Source organism: Dasypus novemcinctus, chromosome 8, assembly GCF_030445035.2.
Source record: "Dasypus novemcinctus isolate mDasNov1 chromosome 8, mDasNov1.1.hap2, whole genome shotgun sequence".
NCBI classification, from domain to species: Eukaryota; Metazoa; Chordata; class Mammalia; order Cingulata; family Dasypodidae; genus Dasypus; species Dasypus novemcinctus.
In genome coordinates, this window is record NC_080680.1 from 23,851,899 (window position 1) to 23,868,975 (window position 17,077).

A 17,077-nucleotide genomic window follows, 5' to 3' on the forward strand; every position below is an offset into this window, starting at 1 on the left:
GATATACTTGTAGCTAAAAATAGAAAAATAAGTTACTTTAAACAAGCACGTGAGTCTCCAAGACAAAATTTCTAAAAACGATTTTACTTATGTTCATAAGGGAGCAAAACACAGGATAGCCTAGCTACAGCCTGAGGCAAGTCGTTTACTGGCTCTGGTACAAGGTTAAGCAAAACCTTTCTTACACTTCATTAAGGATGCCCTTAGGCTATAGTCAGAAAATGCAGATGCTTTAGCGGTAATCCCAAATTATCCGCATAAAATATTATTTCTGTCTTAGTGCCAGGGTCTCAATATGAAATACAATCTTCTCTGAAACAAAATGGCTTCCATTTTGACCCCGATTAACTGGCAGATAATTCTGCACAAGTGAAGGGATGGGAAGGGACCTCCAAATTTTGCTCTAGGATTCCCAGAGCTTTTGATGAGCTCCTGAAGGACCTGGATATATCTTCTTTCTGAAGAGCCCATGGGATGAAAGATGTCAAACTAAACTCCTCAAGAAAAAAAGTTTTACTGGCAGGATCTAGCACTCTTTGATAAAATCTTTGCTTGGTACATCCGAGGTGCCTCCTAGGAAAGAAAGCATCTGCTAAGAATGAGAAAGACAAAATACACTTACAGCCTGCATGGAGAGAGCTGCCACCTGGCCCAGACCTGGGTAGCGGAAACTCTGGGACCCAGAAAGGTCTGAGAAGCAGTGATGAGGTTCATTTGCAATGCCTCCCCACACACCCAGTCACCCTCCAAAAGAGCCCAAGTTTATCCCACAGAAGAGGGATCTCAAAGAAGGCTTGGGCACCAGCAGCCTCAGTGTCACCTGGAAGCTGTTAGAAATGCAAGTACCAGGCCTATCCTAGACTTTCCAAGTCAGAAACTCTGGAGGTATATTTTAACAAGCCCTTCAGGAGTGTTCAGATGTACCATCAAGTTTGAGAACCGCTGCTATACAACGAATTAAAAACATTGTACTGTGGTCCCTCTTCCAAGTCTTATTTATAATTGGAGAATGAAAGCTCTTTTCTCTTCCTAAAGAAATGTCAAGGATCAGCAAGCAAGAGGGAGTCCGGAGGAGTTTGGGGGTGATGGTGCTGGGGAATATTGAGCCCCAGTTGACCACTTCTCCTTCCCCTTCACTTCTGGTCTAGGAATTTCAGTCATAGGAACCAAAAATGGAGAGGAGAAAACGTCAGAAATAGATCTGATCTACCCCAGAATCCCAGTGTATGCCAGGCAAGGGGCTGCTAATTTAACATTCCCTTCCAAGTAAACAAGCAACATCCGTGGTCACTGTAATCGACCACACATATATAAAGATAACACGCCAGACCTGCTCTCCAACACAAGTAATTAGACACTAAGGAAACCATCTTCACAGCTTTCCCAGACTTGGTAGATATTTAAGAGACCACACAAAACACAACAATAGCATATTAGCCAATACATAAGTTTAAACTTCAAAGCAAAAGCTTATAAATCATTGAAACTCTTGGGTATTTATTTAACAAGAGCATTTATAGGCATTCTTTTCCCAAAAGATAAGTTTCAATCCTCTAAAAGAGACCAATTATGCACTATTCTTGGGCAACATATCCCTAGTTTTTAATCCAGCACTGAGAAGGTTTCCCCTAAGGAGAAAAAAAAAAAAAAGGCACTTAGTCACAACAACTCAAATGTACCACCGATTGGTTTACTTCCCAACTCTACTGTTTAAATCTTAACAGACAAGATTCTGGAAAAGCAGTAGCAACCCAAAACCATGCCACTGAAGATCTGGAAGTCAAATGTATAGGAGAAAGGCCCTTTCTGCACAAAGTTGGTGAGCATACACCTGCCCCGACTGCATGCCGCCTGCCTTTCTGGAGCAAAGAGAAAAGTCAAGTCCTATTTGCCTCTATCGTTATTCGTCACTTGATTCTCAGGAACCAGTTTCCTGTCCCCTGGGACAACTGTCCTCACTGGAAAGTGGGTAGTACTGAATAATCAGCATGATTTGGCTCTGACTTGATTTGTAGTCTCATATTCTTGTTGGTATTTTTTTCATCCTTAAAACCGAGTCATCATAAATCTAGACGCTTCCTTCTTTACTGGTAATTAGCATTAGTCATAAGCCAAAAATGATTCCACATGAGAAGTGAAATAAGCACAACCCTTCTTACCTTTCATGCCAAGCTTGGAGTGTCTTGCCAACTTCAGCAGAAACAGCATTACCAGCAGACAAAATCCCACCACAGATGCAATGACCACCACAGCGTAGACCTGGGGGAAGGGAGAGGGGCAGTTACAGCCTTGCTCTTTTAGTTCTCTACATCATCATCATCGTCATTTGATGACTACGACGATGACAGTTAACAGGTATTGAATGCTGACTAGAATCTCTCCTGAGAGCTTTACATACATTAATTCATTTAACCCTCAACAGCCCTGTAATGTATGGTGAAGGTCAGTCACATCATTATCTCTACAAATGAAAAAGCATTAAGTTACAGCTGATAGAAATAAACATCCATTTGATATTTTTTAAGTATAGAAACATATATATGTTTCTTACATAAAACACGAATGGCAAAATAGTGATCATTTTTGAAGCCAGTGATGGGTACCAAGGGATTCAATAAACTATTCTCCCTACTATTGTGCACGTTTGAAAGTTGTCTGTAATAGATGTTTTAAGTTACCTACCATGGCTCTTAGACGTCAGTGCACCTTGGAGCAATGAGTGGGACTGTAAGGGAGAGGAAGGGACTTCTGGAGTCAGTCTGGCTTATAAAAGCCCATTGGATTGTACCCATAGGATAAGTGCACGCATCTGTATGTACTACAACTTACAGGCCAATACAAGTGTTTTGTAAGTTTAAAAAACTAATTGCAAGGTGTGCATGGGTCAAGTAGAGAAAGTAGGTGCCGACAGCAAATAATGAGAGAGAAAGAGATACAAGTGCAAACACAGACCACTCAGCTACCACAGCTGCTGATCAAGGTGTGAGGTTATATTGAGCCCATGTTCACATTTTAGGAATAAGAATGTAAGCAGGACTATGTATCTCCTTCCATTCTTGTTGCTCAACCCAAGGTTCTACCTACAAAAAGAAAGTCTGCTACTCTAAACAAGGAGCTGGCAAACTTTTTTCCATAAAGGGTCAGAGAGTAAATATGTCAAGCTTGTAGACCACAAGGTCTCCAAAGCAACTACTCAATAATGCCATTGCAGATAGCAGCTGTGGACAATATGTCACCGAATGGACATGGTTGCATGCCAAAAAAACTTTATTTACAAAAACAGATTTGGATGCTGTTTGCCAACTGCTGCTCTAAACTATATTAGATAGCCACAGGGACTTAGAGGCTTAAGCTTCTTTGTTTCACTTAACCTGCAAACTAATCCTTAAAACAGGTATAATTGTCCATATCTATGGTAATGGTTAATGCTGTTCACCAAATATTTGTTTTTTCTTCTGTTTCTCTTTGTAGAACTCACTTCCTGGCTTGCTTGTGGTTAGGTTAGTTCACATGACTGGTTCTGGCCCATGAGCCAAGACTTGTGTTACTTCCAGGGTGGAGGATTTGATTGTCAGTACAAGAGCCTCTAGATCAGTGGTTCTCAACAGGGAACACTGTGGTCACCCAGGTGATGTTTAGTGTTTTTGGTTGTCCCAGCAGGGTTGTGCAGGGGAGAGCTATGAGCACATCATGGGTAAAGACCAGCTGTGCTGCTAAGAATCCTACAGTGCCCAGGACAGTACCACAACAAGGAATTACTCATCCCAAATGTCAGTAGTACCAAGGGTGAGCAATCCTGTTCTAGGGTTAACTTTCCAAAGCATGTCTGTTTTATCAGCCTAGTCCTGAAATTAGGGCTAGGCTGAGCAGAGCTCCTTGCTAACATACATGATACAAGTAAGAAATAAATTTATGCTGCATTAAGGTTTGGGGATTTTTGTTACCACAGCTAACTAATCCTGACTGATATATGGGTGTCATAGAAAGAGGCAGTCTAGAGTGGAGATTAAGAACAGGAGTTTAAATTTTAGGTTTACCACTTATTAGCTGCACAATTTCAGAATTACATCATAGTCCTCATGTGTAAATTGGGGTTTATAACTCTACCTTATAGGTTGTTGTAAGGCCTCTAACAGGCTTGGAACCATATCTACTACAATATATAATAAATAAGTGCCAGCTATGATGATGATGGTGATGGTATTAATAAGGATGAAGATGGAAGAGATTTCAAAAATTCAATAAGCAGCCTAAGATTACACCTCCAATACATGGCAGAGCTTGGAATCTGAACCAGTCGTTGAGTTCTAAACCTGTGATTTATCAATTAGGCTGCCTCTCCAAAGCAAGTGGTTGCAAGTGAAGGTAGGCTAATAAAAACGCATGGCTAATCCTTCAGCTACACCTTTTCTGATGTCACAAAGAGGAAAGGGCACCTGCCAAGCACTGGGACAAGGCAGAACAAATCCGCTATTATCCTCTTTTTCTCATGCTTCAGATGTGAGTGGCTCTCCCAGGGACTGCTTCCACAAATGTTTGAGTGTAAAGTAACTCTCAGCAGCCTCTGCTCCCACAGAATGGGACAGAGTCCTAAAAGGCTAATTGTGGATCAATTTATTCCAACCAAAACAATTTTCCTCAAACTTGCCCAATGATTCTGGATTTTTAATCTTTATTTCTAACCTTTTTATGGGAAGGAGATCATAGTAATTTAGCTGTAGTTTCTCTACCTTATAATTCCATTCTACACTTCTACAGATAATAAAGGAATATCTAAATATACAAGTCCAACCTCCATTTTTTAAGGAGGTACCAGAGATCGAACCCAGGACCTCATACACGGGAAGCAGGTGCTCAACTACTTGAGCTACATCCGCTCCCCTCCAAACTCCATTTTATAGATAAAGACACTGGATTCAGAGAAGTCAGAGAGCTTGCCCTGAGTTGTACAACCTCTGCTGTAACGGGACAGTGTCATAGCTGCTTTGGAAATCTGACTGGGATTCAGAGCTGGAACAAGATGCTTCACATCTGCAAGCCTCCATTTCCTCATCTGAATACAGGGATAATGATATCTGCCCTGCCTTCTCTACATTACTGTAGAACGGTGAAGACAAGTTGGTAGGTCCTAAGTGGTAGAAAAAGCCAATGATCCATAAATAAACATTTAAACATATTGAAGCAACTCTAAATTTAAAGAAGTCTTTAGTTAACAGAGACTCCTGTGATAAGGAGAAAAAGCATCTCCTCTGATCAGGGGCTGTTTATATATTAAATATCTGAGCCATGCATCATTTGTAAATTTTCTTTAAATGATACAGAAAACATTGCCTTCATCTCTCATGCATAGGGGCCTCAGGTGGAGTACAAAGTATAGACTTGCCACAAACATTATTTTCACCAATCTTGTCTACCAGTGGCCATACTAGAAAAGGACAGCAGTATACATATCCTCTTTGGTTGAAACATCATAGACATTGCCAATGCAGGGTTTAAATGTACCATTTGGAATAAGGACAGAAAACTGAAGCTGACATGTAATTTTCAGTAATGGCAATACATAGGGACCCGTGAGCACAATTCATGTTCACTGGGTTTTTTACACACACAAGCAACTTTAAGTGCTTAGATGACCATTCCTCCCATTTCTGTGTAACCAAAACCCAACCAGCCTGCACAGGTCATTGTAAAACATGCTCCTTGTCCCACAGACGCCTCCCTGAGCCTCCCAGCTGGAAGGAACACAATGCCTCTCTATTTCTATCTCTCTCATCATGTTGTTCCTTTTCTACTTGTATTTTAGGTATGAATACTAGCATCTCAAGTCTCTGACCGAAGTTTAAGCAACTAAGGTCAGACCTGTGTTTCATTCATTTTTAAAATATCACCTCCCCCCCTCACACACACAGTTCCTTCCAGAACCTACTGGATTCCTGACATTTTGTGTCACTCAAACTTTTGTTTAAAAAATTAAGAACACGGGTGTGAAGTTGTGGAAATCAGGATTACGCCTATATGTCCCTGAACACAAAGGCTGGTTTCCTGCTCTTCTAGCAATAACATTTTAAAGGACAAACATTTGAGAAAGAAACCACTTGCAATTAAAGTGACCCATGAGAGGAGAAGCCAGAAACTCAGAAGCTATCTTTAGCACTTCTCAAAATATTTGTATTCACTTCTCCCACATTTAATGCCCTGTTCACAGCAGAACAATAAAAATTCCTTATTGAAGGACACACATTGAACCAGCCTTCTTCCTCCAACATACAAGCAGCCAGTCTGCTCAGAGCCAATCTAGAAAACACGGGCCCGTCACGATGCTCACCGAGAGATGCTCCCGACTGGACTGGTCGGCCATATCTGTGGGAGGGATGTCATTACTTCTGTTTGTGGTGTCCCCAATGTCATTCGCTGCTGTCCCATAATCTTAAATTGGAGAAAGAGGAAAGAGAAGGGACCGTCATCTTGCCAATAGGCTACCAACACACACAAGATCACAGTACCTCAGTAAGACCCAGAACAAAGCAAAACTAGACACCAAGATCCCAAGCCACTGATGGCCTGGCCATGGAAGATGCAGGATTTGGCTGCCAAAATTAAGTCCACTGTTGCGTTGGGAATTCACAAAGCCACAAATGTTATTCAACCCAGATCCTTATATTAGCGTTCTGTTGGTCAAATTCTAAACCAGGTTTAAGGTTGAATATATCCCTTTATGGAAGACATTTAAAATAAATATTAAAAGAGCCAATCATCTAAGAGTCAAAAATTTATAGACCTGGAAGTGTCTTTAGAAATCAAGTCTAACCTCTGGTTCTACAGAGTAATTATGTCAGCCAAAGAAAGTTACTTGATAAGTCTGCAGTCACATGGCAAGGGGCCAGCAGAGTCCAAACAGGAATCTAGACTTGATATCATCAGTACCTTTTCCCTGGACATGTGTATCTTATTTGAGTAAGGTAGACACTCAATCTGGAATGTAGAATCAGCATAGATATGGAACTTTGGTTTACATGTGAACTTTTGAAGAGTTCTGAATTACCAATGTTCCTGTTTCAGATTTGTTAATTGATAGGGAACTGTGCCAACAACATATTTAGAATTATAAACATGTATTCTCATTTCACCATCCTCAAATGTAATTGCTATTTTCTGAATCAATTTTAGTATACAATAATCAGGCATGGAAATATATAACTGATTTTTTTTAATGGATAGTCGTGTTTTTAATAGTAGCATTACATACAAAAAAGGTCACAAAAATTCTTGGTAAACTTGTTATGGACAATGGTGTATATAATTTTCAAAATTTTAATCCTTAATAGGTAAGATGCCTTTCTTCAGTTTGCATCCTGAGCAAGCTACCTTGTTAACTCAGCCCTAACTAAATTTCCCTAGAAAGAAATATCAGGCTGGCCTCAGGGCAACCAATTTAATCTTTTTTCTATTAACAAAGTCTCTTTGAATGTGAATGAAAACAACAGAAAAAGCACCTATTTTCTGTTTGCTGTTTTACTTTGAACTCCAGAATGATAATCTCCCCACTCACATTTTGAGTAACTATATCTCAATCCAATACTAACAAACAATGTTTATTTTTTCCTTTTCATATTATATCCAACAACTCATGTAAAATTTAAATCACTGAAGTATTTATAGTTCAATATCATGACATTTCAGCCCAGAGATCCAAATCGAAGATGACATTTTTTTAAAGTGTTGAAGTCACTAAAGAGTCCAAAAAATTTTTTTAATGTAAAATCATAATCCAAACACATCCTCCAACCTCCACCCCTGTGATCCAATTGAAGATATTCTTCCTTTAAACCATATCAAAGCAAATAAAAACAAAAATACATAAGTAACACACAGGCACACAATCATCCCAATCACAGGTTGGAAAAACATGGCTTACCATATAAATAAGCAGGCAATGAAATATAATTTCCTAGCTAAAATAAGCTCAAGTTAAATATACACATGTAATAAATAGAAAACCATAAAATAATTTTATTTAAAAAAATATATAAATGTTCATCTACAAATACATATATTTTATAGAATAAACATATGAACAGAAACTTTAAATCAGTCTTAATTTTCTAGCCATGTCTTGAAATTTAGCCTGCCACCTCCCTCCTACGCAGTGGCCTCCTGATCATGAAGGTGGTGTGGATATGTGTTAAAGATGGGTTTTTCATACTTAGTGAAACATCTCTGGTATTCAATCAAAACTGCAAAATAGAGATGAGCTATTTGGTCAATAGCTAATACCGGGGACATATTGGAAATTCCCTTTCCACATTCCTAAGGGAACCCTATTTTGTTCAAGTGTCCCCACCCTCACCCCCAGTGAGCCCCTCTCCTCCGGGGCGAGCCACCTTCACCTGCAGGGGTGGGTCTAGCTAGTCAGGGGTCAACCCTCTCTCTTATCAATAATGCAGGCAATAACAAATCATGACCATATTCATTCTTAAACTAAACCGGAAGAAGACTTGTTGCTCTCTGGGAAAGTTATCTTTCTTCCGGCACACTTTTCAGAAGCTCTTCCCTTTTTCACATCCATGAGAATGACAGTGGCCCCTCTGCTGACAACACCTTGTAACTATAAGAGGAACCAGCTTTCTCTGAGGCTGGTATAGTAGGCATCGGAGTACAGAGATGAAGAGAATGTGGGTCTCTGATGAGTTATGGTTGAGCTGTCCTACCTCTGAGGTGAGCCAAATTTCCTTATTAAACAAGAAACCTAATTTCAATTAGGTTTACTCTTATATCCAGAAACATGCTAACGGATACAACTCCCTTTTCTTTGTAGTCATGGCTCTTAAACAGGTAATTAGTTTCTAATTATGGAAACAAAATATCCGTTACAGCAGAATGGATTGACTGCTTCCAAGAACACAGCAGGAGCAAGTGCTATTTTACAAGCACTGCAAATATCTAGGGAGAAGGGCCATCAATAGCGAATGATTTTTAAAATACTATTTTGGCATATGCAATGCTTTAAGTGTATATTTAACTGAGCTTAATGGTCTTCTTTTAGTTGATTTATTCATTTTAGACAGACATTTTGGAAAAATACACAAAATAAGGGGAACACGATAGCTACCTTCATAAATGACATCAGGGTTTGCACCTAAAAAGCAAATTAAAAAAAAAAAGACTTGTAAGTATGCATTTTGGAGATAATAAACAACTAATTTATACTGACTAAAATGAACTAGATATACCTCACAGATATTATAATAGAATACACTGTTTGGCAGAACAAGCAAATATAACTTGAAATTCTTAGTTTACTTCACGTTAGCTATGTCCACCTCCCCAAAGTCTTCCCAACCTCCACCCCTTCAAAAAAAGAAAAGAAAAATCACAAATTACTTTCACTGGGAAAACTTCAGCCATCAACGAATTAGGATCATTTCTTGTTTTGTACTTTGCCTATTTTGTATTTTCCATTTGAAGAGCAATTTTGGAACTTTTATTCCAGGGACAAATAATTTTCATATCACTTTTGTTGTTCTCTGATGGTTTAGGGGGTTACTTTCAAATCTTGTTTTGGCAACTCCATTTGCATTTATAAAAACATTATTCACCACTCTGCATAATCTAAAATAATTTTATTTTCCACTTGATCTTCAGGGGGGCTTCCAAGACTGAATAAACCCTATTTTTTGTTCCAACCCAACACGATGAAATGATCTATACTTTCCTATTGAAATAATTTATGTATAAGAAATTATAAATAAATGCTCTCTCAGAGAGAAATGCAAAAGTCTATCAACTGATTTTTTAAATGACTGTGCAGTCACCAAGATGAGAATTTTCTGTTTTAAGGTATCCCCGGGAGAACCACCAAAAACATTTAAAAAAATTTTTTTTAAGCAAGAACTTGTGATTAAAACATTTGCTACTTATCTTGCAATCAGAACTGGACTTTTCCGTAAATGTCTACTTGGAAATAAAATTAACCTTTGATATAACATTTAAGTCATTGGAAAATGAATTTCCAAAGCTATCTCCTAGGATTACCATAAAACTTACTCTGTTTTCATTTCATATCTGAACCCTTTGCAGAAAATACCATTTAAAATAATGTGAAACTTGAGCCAGTTTTTGTCCATGTATTCCCCAATGAACGATCAATGTTAGTCTACATGAAGAACCAAAAATATTGGCCCTAATGTTTAAATTAGAATTGAACACGTTTTAACCAGAAGAATATCTATTTTCACAGGGGAAAAAAAGAATAGATGAATGGCTGTGGACCTCAATTCAGGAATGCTACATAATTCTGTGCAGTCTGTGCTTTGCCCAACTCTAGGGGGTGCCATCCGTACTGCAGTCTAGGTGGATGGTCCCACCTGAAATTAGGCAGTGCACAACCTGTGCATTCATATGGGATGGCTCTAGGTCGATTCATGCAAAGTCGTTGATTCTAGTAGATTCAAATTGTATTTTGATGAGCCTTATTATCCCAAATGCCATTTCAAAGTAGTTTTGAGCTATATTATGCAATATGTATTTAACGCCAATATGCATTTACAGTATGTAGTCAGAATTATAAGAGGACCAAGCATTCCATAAGAAAAGAACATTAAAGACTATTCTAGCCACAGAGGCTCTCTTGATTAAGTTCTTTATTGAATAAGTGATGCTTGTACCGCCAACAGATCCCTGGTACATTTAGGCTTCTTGCCCCCAAGAATATGAAACCAAAACATCTCACCAAGTTCTTAATTCCATGCAAAACAACCTAAAGTTAGGATTTTTTTTTTTAATTCTCATCATCTAATACCAGCTGTATCTTACTTATATCAGGTTAAATCCTGCATCCACATTAAGGAAAAACACATTTGTAGGATGAAAAAAAATTGTGGAAGGAGGGGTAGCCTGAGGATAGGGTACATTTTCCATGCAGCCACAAAGAGAAAAACAATGATGGAGACAAGTGTGGTGGTTTGGAACTGGATGTACCCCTGGAAAATCATGTTCTTAAAGCTAATCCTCTTCTGTGGGGGGGAACCCAATGTAAGTGGGTTTGAATCCTTTTGAGGAGGCTACTTCAGTTAAGGTGTGGCCCACCTCATTCAGGATGGGTCTTAATTCTATATTACTGGAGTCCTTTATAAATGTGATGACTATAGAGAGAGAGGAAGCCACCCAAGTAAGAAGCTGAAAGCAAGGAAGCCCAGAAGAGAAGGGAGAGACCAGCAGACGCCATCATGTGCCTTGCCATGTGGAAGAGGAGCCAAGGAGAGCTGGCAGCCAGTCTTCAGGAAGAAAGCATTGCCTTGATGACACCTTAATTTGGACATTTTCCTGGCCTCTATCTGGAAGGCAGTAACTTCTCATCATTTAAGCCAACCCAATGCACACTACCTGCTTTAAGCAGCCTAGGAAACTGAAACCACCAGGAAGACTCATCTGTTTTCTTTCATTAAGCTTTAAGTCTCCTTCTAATGCCCTATAAAGAAACAAAAAATAAAACAAAACAAAACACTTCTTTTTTCAATTCCATTTGCACAGTCTGGTGTGATCTTGAAAACTATTTCAAAGGATTCCATATTAGAAAGCAATAGCAAAAGATTTGCTCTAACTCAACTGTCCTTGCTTTGTCAACAGTGCTTCCCAACTCACATTTTGACTTGCAGGTCCTTCTCTTCTTCTCTTTCTGAATGGCAAGCTGAACTCAGGACCTGAAAACATCAGGGGTCCAGATGGCTGCCTTTCATTTCTGGCTGAACCACTAATTCGCTATCTAGCACTGGGAGTCTCTTCACTTTTTTCTGCAACCCAAGTCTCAAATAAGATCAGAAAGGATAATAGCATTCACTTTGGTACCTCCCAGGAGCTTTGGGAAGCATAATTAATTAACATTAGTACTCCTGAGATATAAAGAGTCATTTAAATATAAATCTTAATTATCATGATTATTATGAGTTTATGGCCAAACCAGACACTTCTCAGTTATTTAAGGCAGAAAGGCAGGTAAAATTTGCTTTCTTTCACCTCCACGACAAAAAATGGGCTCTGGCAAACGGCCTAAGGGACAAACTATGGGGGGGGGGAGGGGTGAGGTTGTAATGACATAAAAGTAATTATATTTGGCACCTCGTCATCCTGCCTGGCTCAGTTGTAAGTTTCTCTCTTGAGCTACCAGCCCAGCTAGCGTTGCCCCGGGCATGACCACAATTAACAAAGCTTGCAACTCTGTAAGGTTTGGATGATAAGAGCTGCCCTTTATTTCTTCTCCAAATGGTCCTTTGCACTTCTGCCCTTTTGTGCCATGTAATTTACTAGCAGGGCAGGTAACTTCCCTTCCATATGGCTTGGATGATAAGAAGCTGCTCTCAGTTTCTCCAAGTGGCTTTGATGCTTCTATTTTTCGTGCCATTGAGATTCACTCCTCCAGTCTCCAGTACCTCCTGGAAAGCCTTAGCCAGGAACCCCCTGTGCTTCTTCCCCTCTCCTCCTCACACCCTCACAGGAGCCTAGGTCAGGTAAGCCCAGTGCCTCTAAGCTGACCCCCCACCACCACCACCACCAGGGTATCTGATCTAGCAAAGCTGTCCTTTCAGGCTTTCTTGGCTGGCTGGAGATCTGTGTTTGCTCCTCATCACCCAAAGAACTTCCACAAAACACCCCAAATGGACCTTTACATTTTCTTAATGTAATATTTGGAGAAATTTCCTCTCCTTAAGTTCTTAGGACTAAGGATACCAAATCTAAAGCTGCCAGTTTAGGTTCATTTGAAGTGCTGCAGAGAGTTCTAGTTCACCCAGACATCAGGAATCTTGATAACAAGGCACGGAATGAGAAACCTTGAGGGAAATGCTATCAATACATACAGTGTGCTCCTGACGTGCATTTTGCATGGGACACAGCTGCACCCGAATTAGGAAGCACAAGTCACTAACTCCCACTGCTTGTGTGGATGAGTGTTCTTCAGCTGTGACATTCCTGCTGAATGAGTGGGCCATAGAGACACACTTTATGCACTGCCTAAAGAATGCAAAGCTATAGGCCAACGGTACTTTATCATCTAGTGCCTTGCTGAGGTTTGTTCCAAGCGTAGCATATAAATCATTTGGGTAATGATATAGATGAGAGGATCTACTCTTAAACAACCAACATGTTCATGTTTATGGAATTATCTGACCTTCAAAATACTTGGGCCTTTTGCCATCTGATCAGAAGATGTTACACAGAGATTCCAGGTTTCTTCCTCATGACAGTAGCCAGCAATCTCAATCTTAAGGAGAAGTCCACCCACCCCTGCTCCCTGCCATGAATTTCTGCTTAAAAAGGGGTACAGGCACTCTCACCCCTTCTCATCACCACTCAGTCTCCACACACCATTTCATGTTCAGGAAAGGACTTTTCTAGATGTAGGATTGAATTCCAATGTCAGCCACAAAGTGGATCAATTTCATCGTAGACAAGCCTTTATTTTTGGCCTGTAAGCTAAATGGGAGACTGCAGAATCTTTGGCGAATCCTCAGATAACCCCTTGCTTTGCATGTGTGTGCGTGCGCGCACAACTGCTTTCTCTACTTGTCATCCACTCTTCCAGGACTTCTCAAGCCTGAATTGCATTCACACTACTTTTTGCCAGAACTAATCAGAGCTCTTTCTGTGCATTTCTCTTCTATATCTTTATCATTATTACTCCTTGATATCCTCAGAGAGTGCCAGTGAAGTAACCTTGAAGGATGCCCGACAAGCTCTTCCAGGGACTCCTTCAGGTTCGAAGGGGAGTCAGAGCCTGAGAGGAGTGAACTACCCTGTGATTCGGGGCCAGTGGCGGCAGCAGCTGCTGAGCACTTGTTAGAAATGGAGACTCTTAGGCCCTTCTCCAGGCCCACTGAATCAGAATCTGCATTTTCACAGCATTTCCAGGTGATATGAGTGCACATTAAAGTTGGAGAGGAGATGGCTTACCACAGGCTGAGAGGCTTTATGAGTCAAGGCCCCAGTAGGCAAGCAGGAAGGCCTCTGCAATGAAACCTACAGTCAAACTAAGAATAGCTGGGTAGCTCTGGCCAAGGGAGCAAAAATCCCTGGGGGGTAACAGGAAGTGCCTTGTTTTGTTTCCTTTGGCACATCTCTGGGACCCATTCCAAACTGGGAAGGGGAAAGGAAAAGAGAGCTTAGATGCCAGAGAGGCCTTACATTTACCCTCCCTCTCTGGGAACCACACTTGGACTTAACATTTTCTCCTTAAAGGGCCACATCTAGAAAGCTCACATAGGAGAATGGAGTCCTGAGCCCCTCTTTTCTGGGCAGGTTCACACTTCTGGACAAAGAGGGCAAAGTGAATGCTGAGCTAAAAGCTCTGGGTGGAAAGTTCCTCCCTGAGGTCTACAGAGGAGCAAACACAAAAAGAAGTGAGGTGTGCACCGCCTTGCTTAATTCTCTCCCTACCCACCTGAGAAGAGGACCACGTGCCAGCTACTATATTAGGCATTTTCAGATATTCTCATCTTTACAACAACATCTAAGAAGTAGCTAGACCCCTACTTTCTATAGAGAAGGAAGGCCAGATTCAGACATTAGGAAAATTGTTCAAAGCCACAGTCAGTAGAAGATGAAGTCATGTATTAATCAGACACGATTCCAAACTCTTTCTACTATGCCAAAGCTTCTTTTTCAACAATGTGGGGTGTGGGGACTACCGATGCTGAATATTCCAAGTTCAAACACCAGATCTGAATGAGTCACTTGGATTAACAGCAAGTGACAGGAGTTTCCCTCATTAAAAGTAACATCTTAGAGGTTCCATCTATTCCACTTAATGTCAACTCATTCATCTTTCACACACACGCACTAAAATATATTCCAAGAGGTGCCCTTACTGTTCCTTGACTAAAATTTCCACATAGCCTCAGCTGAATAATGCTCTTGCCTTCAACAGGTGGGTGCTGTCCCAGGTGGGACATCCCTGGGAATTAGAAGCTGACCTCAGAGCATGCACAAAGGTTGACGGCAACCACGAAGAGGTGCAGGGGAGAGGAAAGAAAGCCTCCTGTCTCTATGCCTCTTCTTATATTATGGGTGGTTGGAGCTGTTTTTCCTTTTCAGGAGGAGGATTTGTGTTTTATTCACCCAGCTTTGCAGGACACACATTGTCTCCAGGTTTGTAACTCACTGCAGTGGACAGCACAGGGCCCTCTGTTTCTCACTCCTGGACAGAGCTGCAGAAGTGAAATGCTGGTGTTCAGAGTGCAAGGACAGAGTCCAACAGACAGGGTTCCCTCACCCAGCTATGTCTCTTTCTTATTCTGGTCTACTTGGGTAGGTTTCCCACCTCTCTAAGTCTCAGCTTTCTCATCTGTAAAAATGGAAGAATAAACAATACCGAAGGCCATGGAGAGAGGTTTGGATAAGAGAGAGATGTAGCACATTAGAGAGACAGAGTAAAATTAGGCATCGCAAATCATGACGACGGCCTCTGGGCACAATGCGTCAAAGAGAGGTTTCGTTAGCCCTGATATTTTAAAAAACTGAATTTGAGTGCCTTCAGATGGGTGCTCTCCAGCTCTGCAGCATCCCCAGACCACACAGCCCATCACTTCCTGGGCTTATAAGAGCCACCTCACTTTACCTGTCAGTCCCAGAGTGGACAAAAGTTTGGTTTGGCCCCCAGGAGTCCCAAGTTTAAATTCTTTCTGGCTCTCAGCATGGCGAATCTTTGTTCTCCAGGCTCCTTATTTATAAAACGGGTCCAGAGAAAAATGAAAAGCTTACAAAATCAAACTGAGATAGCCCATCACTTAAGCCCCTGACAGCAGAACACAGGGAAGCCAACAACAACAGCTGACCACTCCTCATCTCAGCATTCAGAGAGCCAGATATCAGGGAGCCTGATCTTCTGCATCAGCAAATTCTTCTTCAGCACCAGCTGGGCCTCTAGCAAAAGCAGTTCTCCCCCTGCATGTCTCCTGCTGCATAGAACAACATTTAGATGGAATGTACTACAATTGTGTCTCTTGAAGAATGAATCCTACCCTTCCTGCCAGTAGCCTCACAGGCCACTCCTCCCACCATTAGCAACAGGAATGCTAGACTTTTTTCTGAGACTGTGGTCCAGGACGGTGGTGCTACACTCCACCCGGAAGAAAGCATTCCTTTCACACTCAGGCATCCAGATTATGACGCTACAGAGTGTTGCCTCCAGATGTGCATGGACTGACCTAATTTTGCTTGCAAGGTGTCACTGCATATTGAAACCTGTAATGCATCCATCTCAATGTTGAGGAACCCTTAAAATGATGAAGCCAATGTAAACATTGCTCTTTGCCATGCATTTATTTTTCAGTTGGATGATAATAGTTGCCATCATCTTTTCTCTTCTTTCAGTAGTTTATTTCCTCCCTTTATTTTCAGAGCATCAAACTCTAGGTCTGTACCACCCAATACAGTAGCCATTAGTAGCCATTTAATTAAAATTAATTGAAATTAGAAAAAAAATTTGAATTCAGCTTCATATTTTAAGTGCTCAGTAGCCACATGTGGCTTGTGGCTACCATATAGATGGTGCAGATACTGAACATTTCCATCAATGCACAGTTTCCTTGGATGGCACTGCTCTAGGAGATAGGTCGCTTACATGGACTGTAGATACCTTCAGAATGTCAAGATTTTGGTGTAACAAGATGTTAAATGAGACTTTTCCTGCCTCAGTAACTACCATCAAAGTGAATATGAAATATTCATAGATAGAACTCACAAAGGAAATGGCTGAGAACTGTATCCATACCCTTTGAAACCTCTGATTCACACTGAGACATTAAGAGGTCCCAAAAGGGAGAGAAAAAGGAAGAGTTTATAAAAAGTTTCTTTGGGGAGAAGTGTTGATATGCCTTCACCCTACCAGGGGACTTCCATGAGAACCTGAACTGGTTTCCCTGCAAGTAAAGACTCAGACAAATGTCTGACCCCTGCAAGAGAAGGCTGATCTAGCAGCAAGATGCAATGATCAGTGGGTTGGACCTTTGCTCACAAGGGCTCAGGACAAGAGAACATGAGTGTTCCTTATGAAGACATAGGCAGCTTGGGAAACAGCTTATGTGGA

At 40.8% G+C, this 17,077-nt stretch overlaps 1 protein-coding gene across 7 annotated transcripts in view; it reads right to left on the minus strand.

Moving 5' to 3' along the window:
• Nucleotides 1–17,077, minus strand: part of NTRK2 (neurotrophic receptor tyrosine kinase 2) — a 365,415-nt gene that overhangs the window by 288,164 nt on the left and 60,174 nt on the right. For all 7 annotated transcript variants that reach the window (XM_071216654.1, XM_071216653.1, XM_071216656.1 and 4 more), the window contains 3 exons: nt 9,110–9,136; nt 6,326–6,426; nt 2,160–2,259 (listed from right to left, as the gene is read on the minus strand). In XM_071216654.1, the coding sequence (XP_071072755.1) occupies nt 2,160–2,259; nt 6,326–6,426; nt 9,110–9,136 (228 nt within the window). The remainder of the gene's footprint in view (nt 1–2,159; nt 2,260–6,325; nt 6,427–9,109; nt 9,137–17,077) is intronic.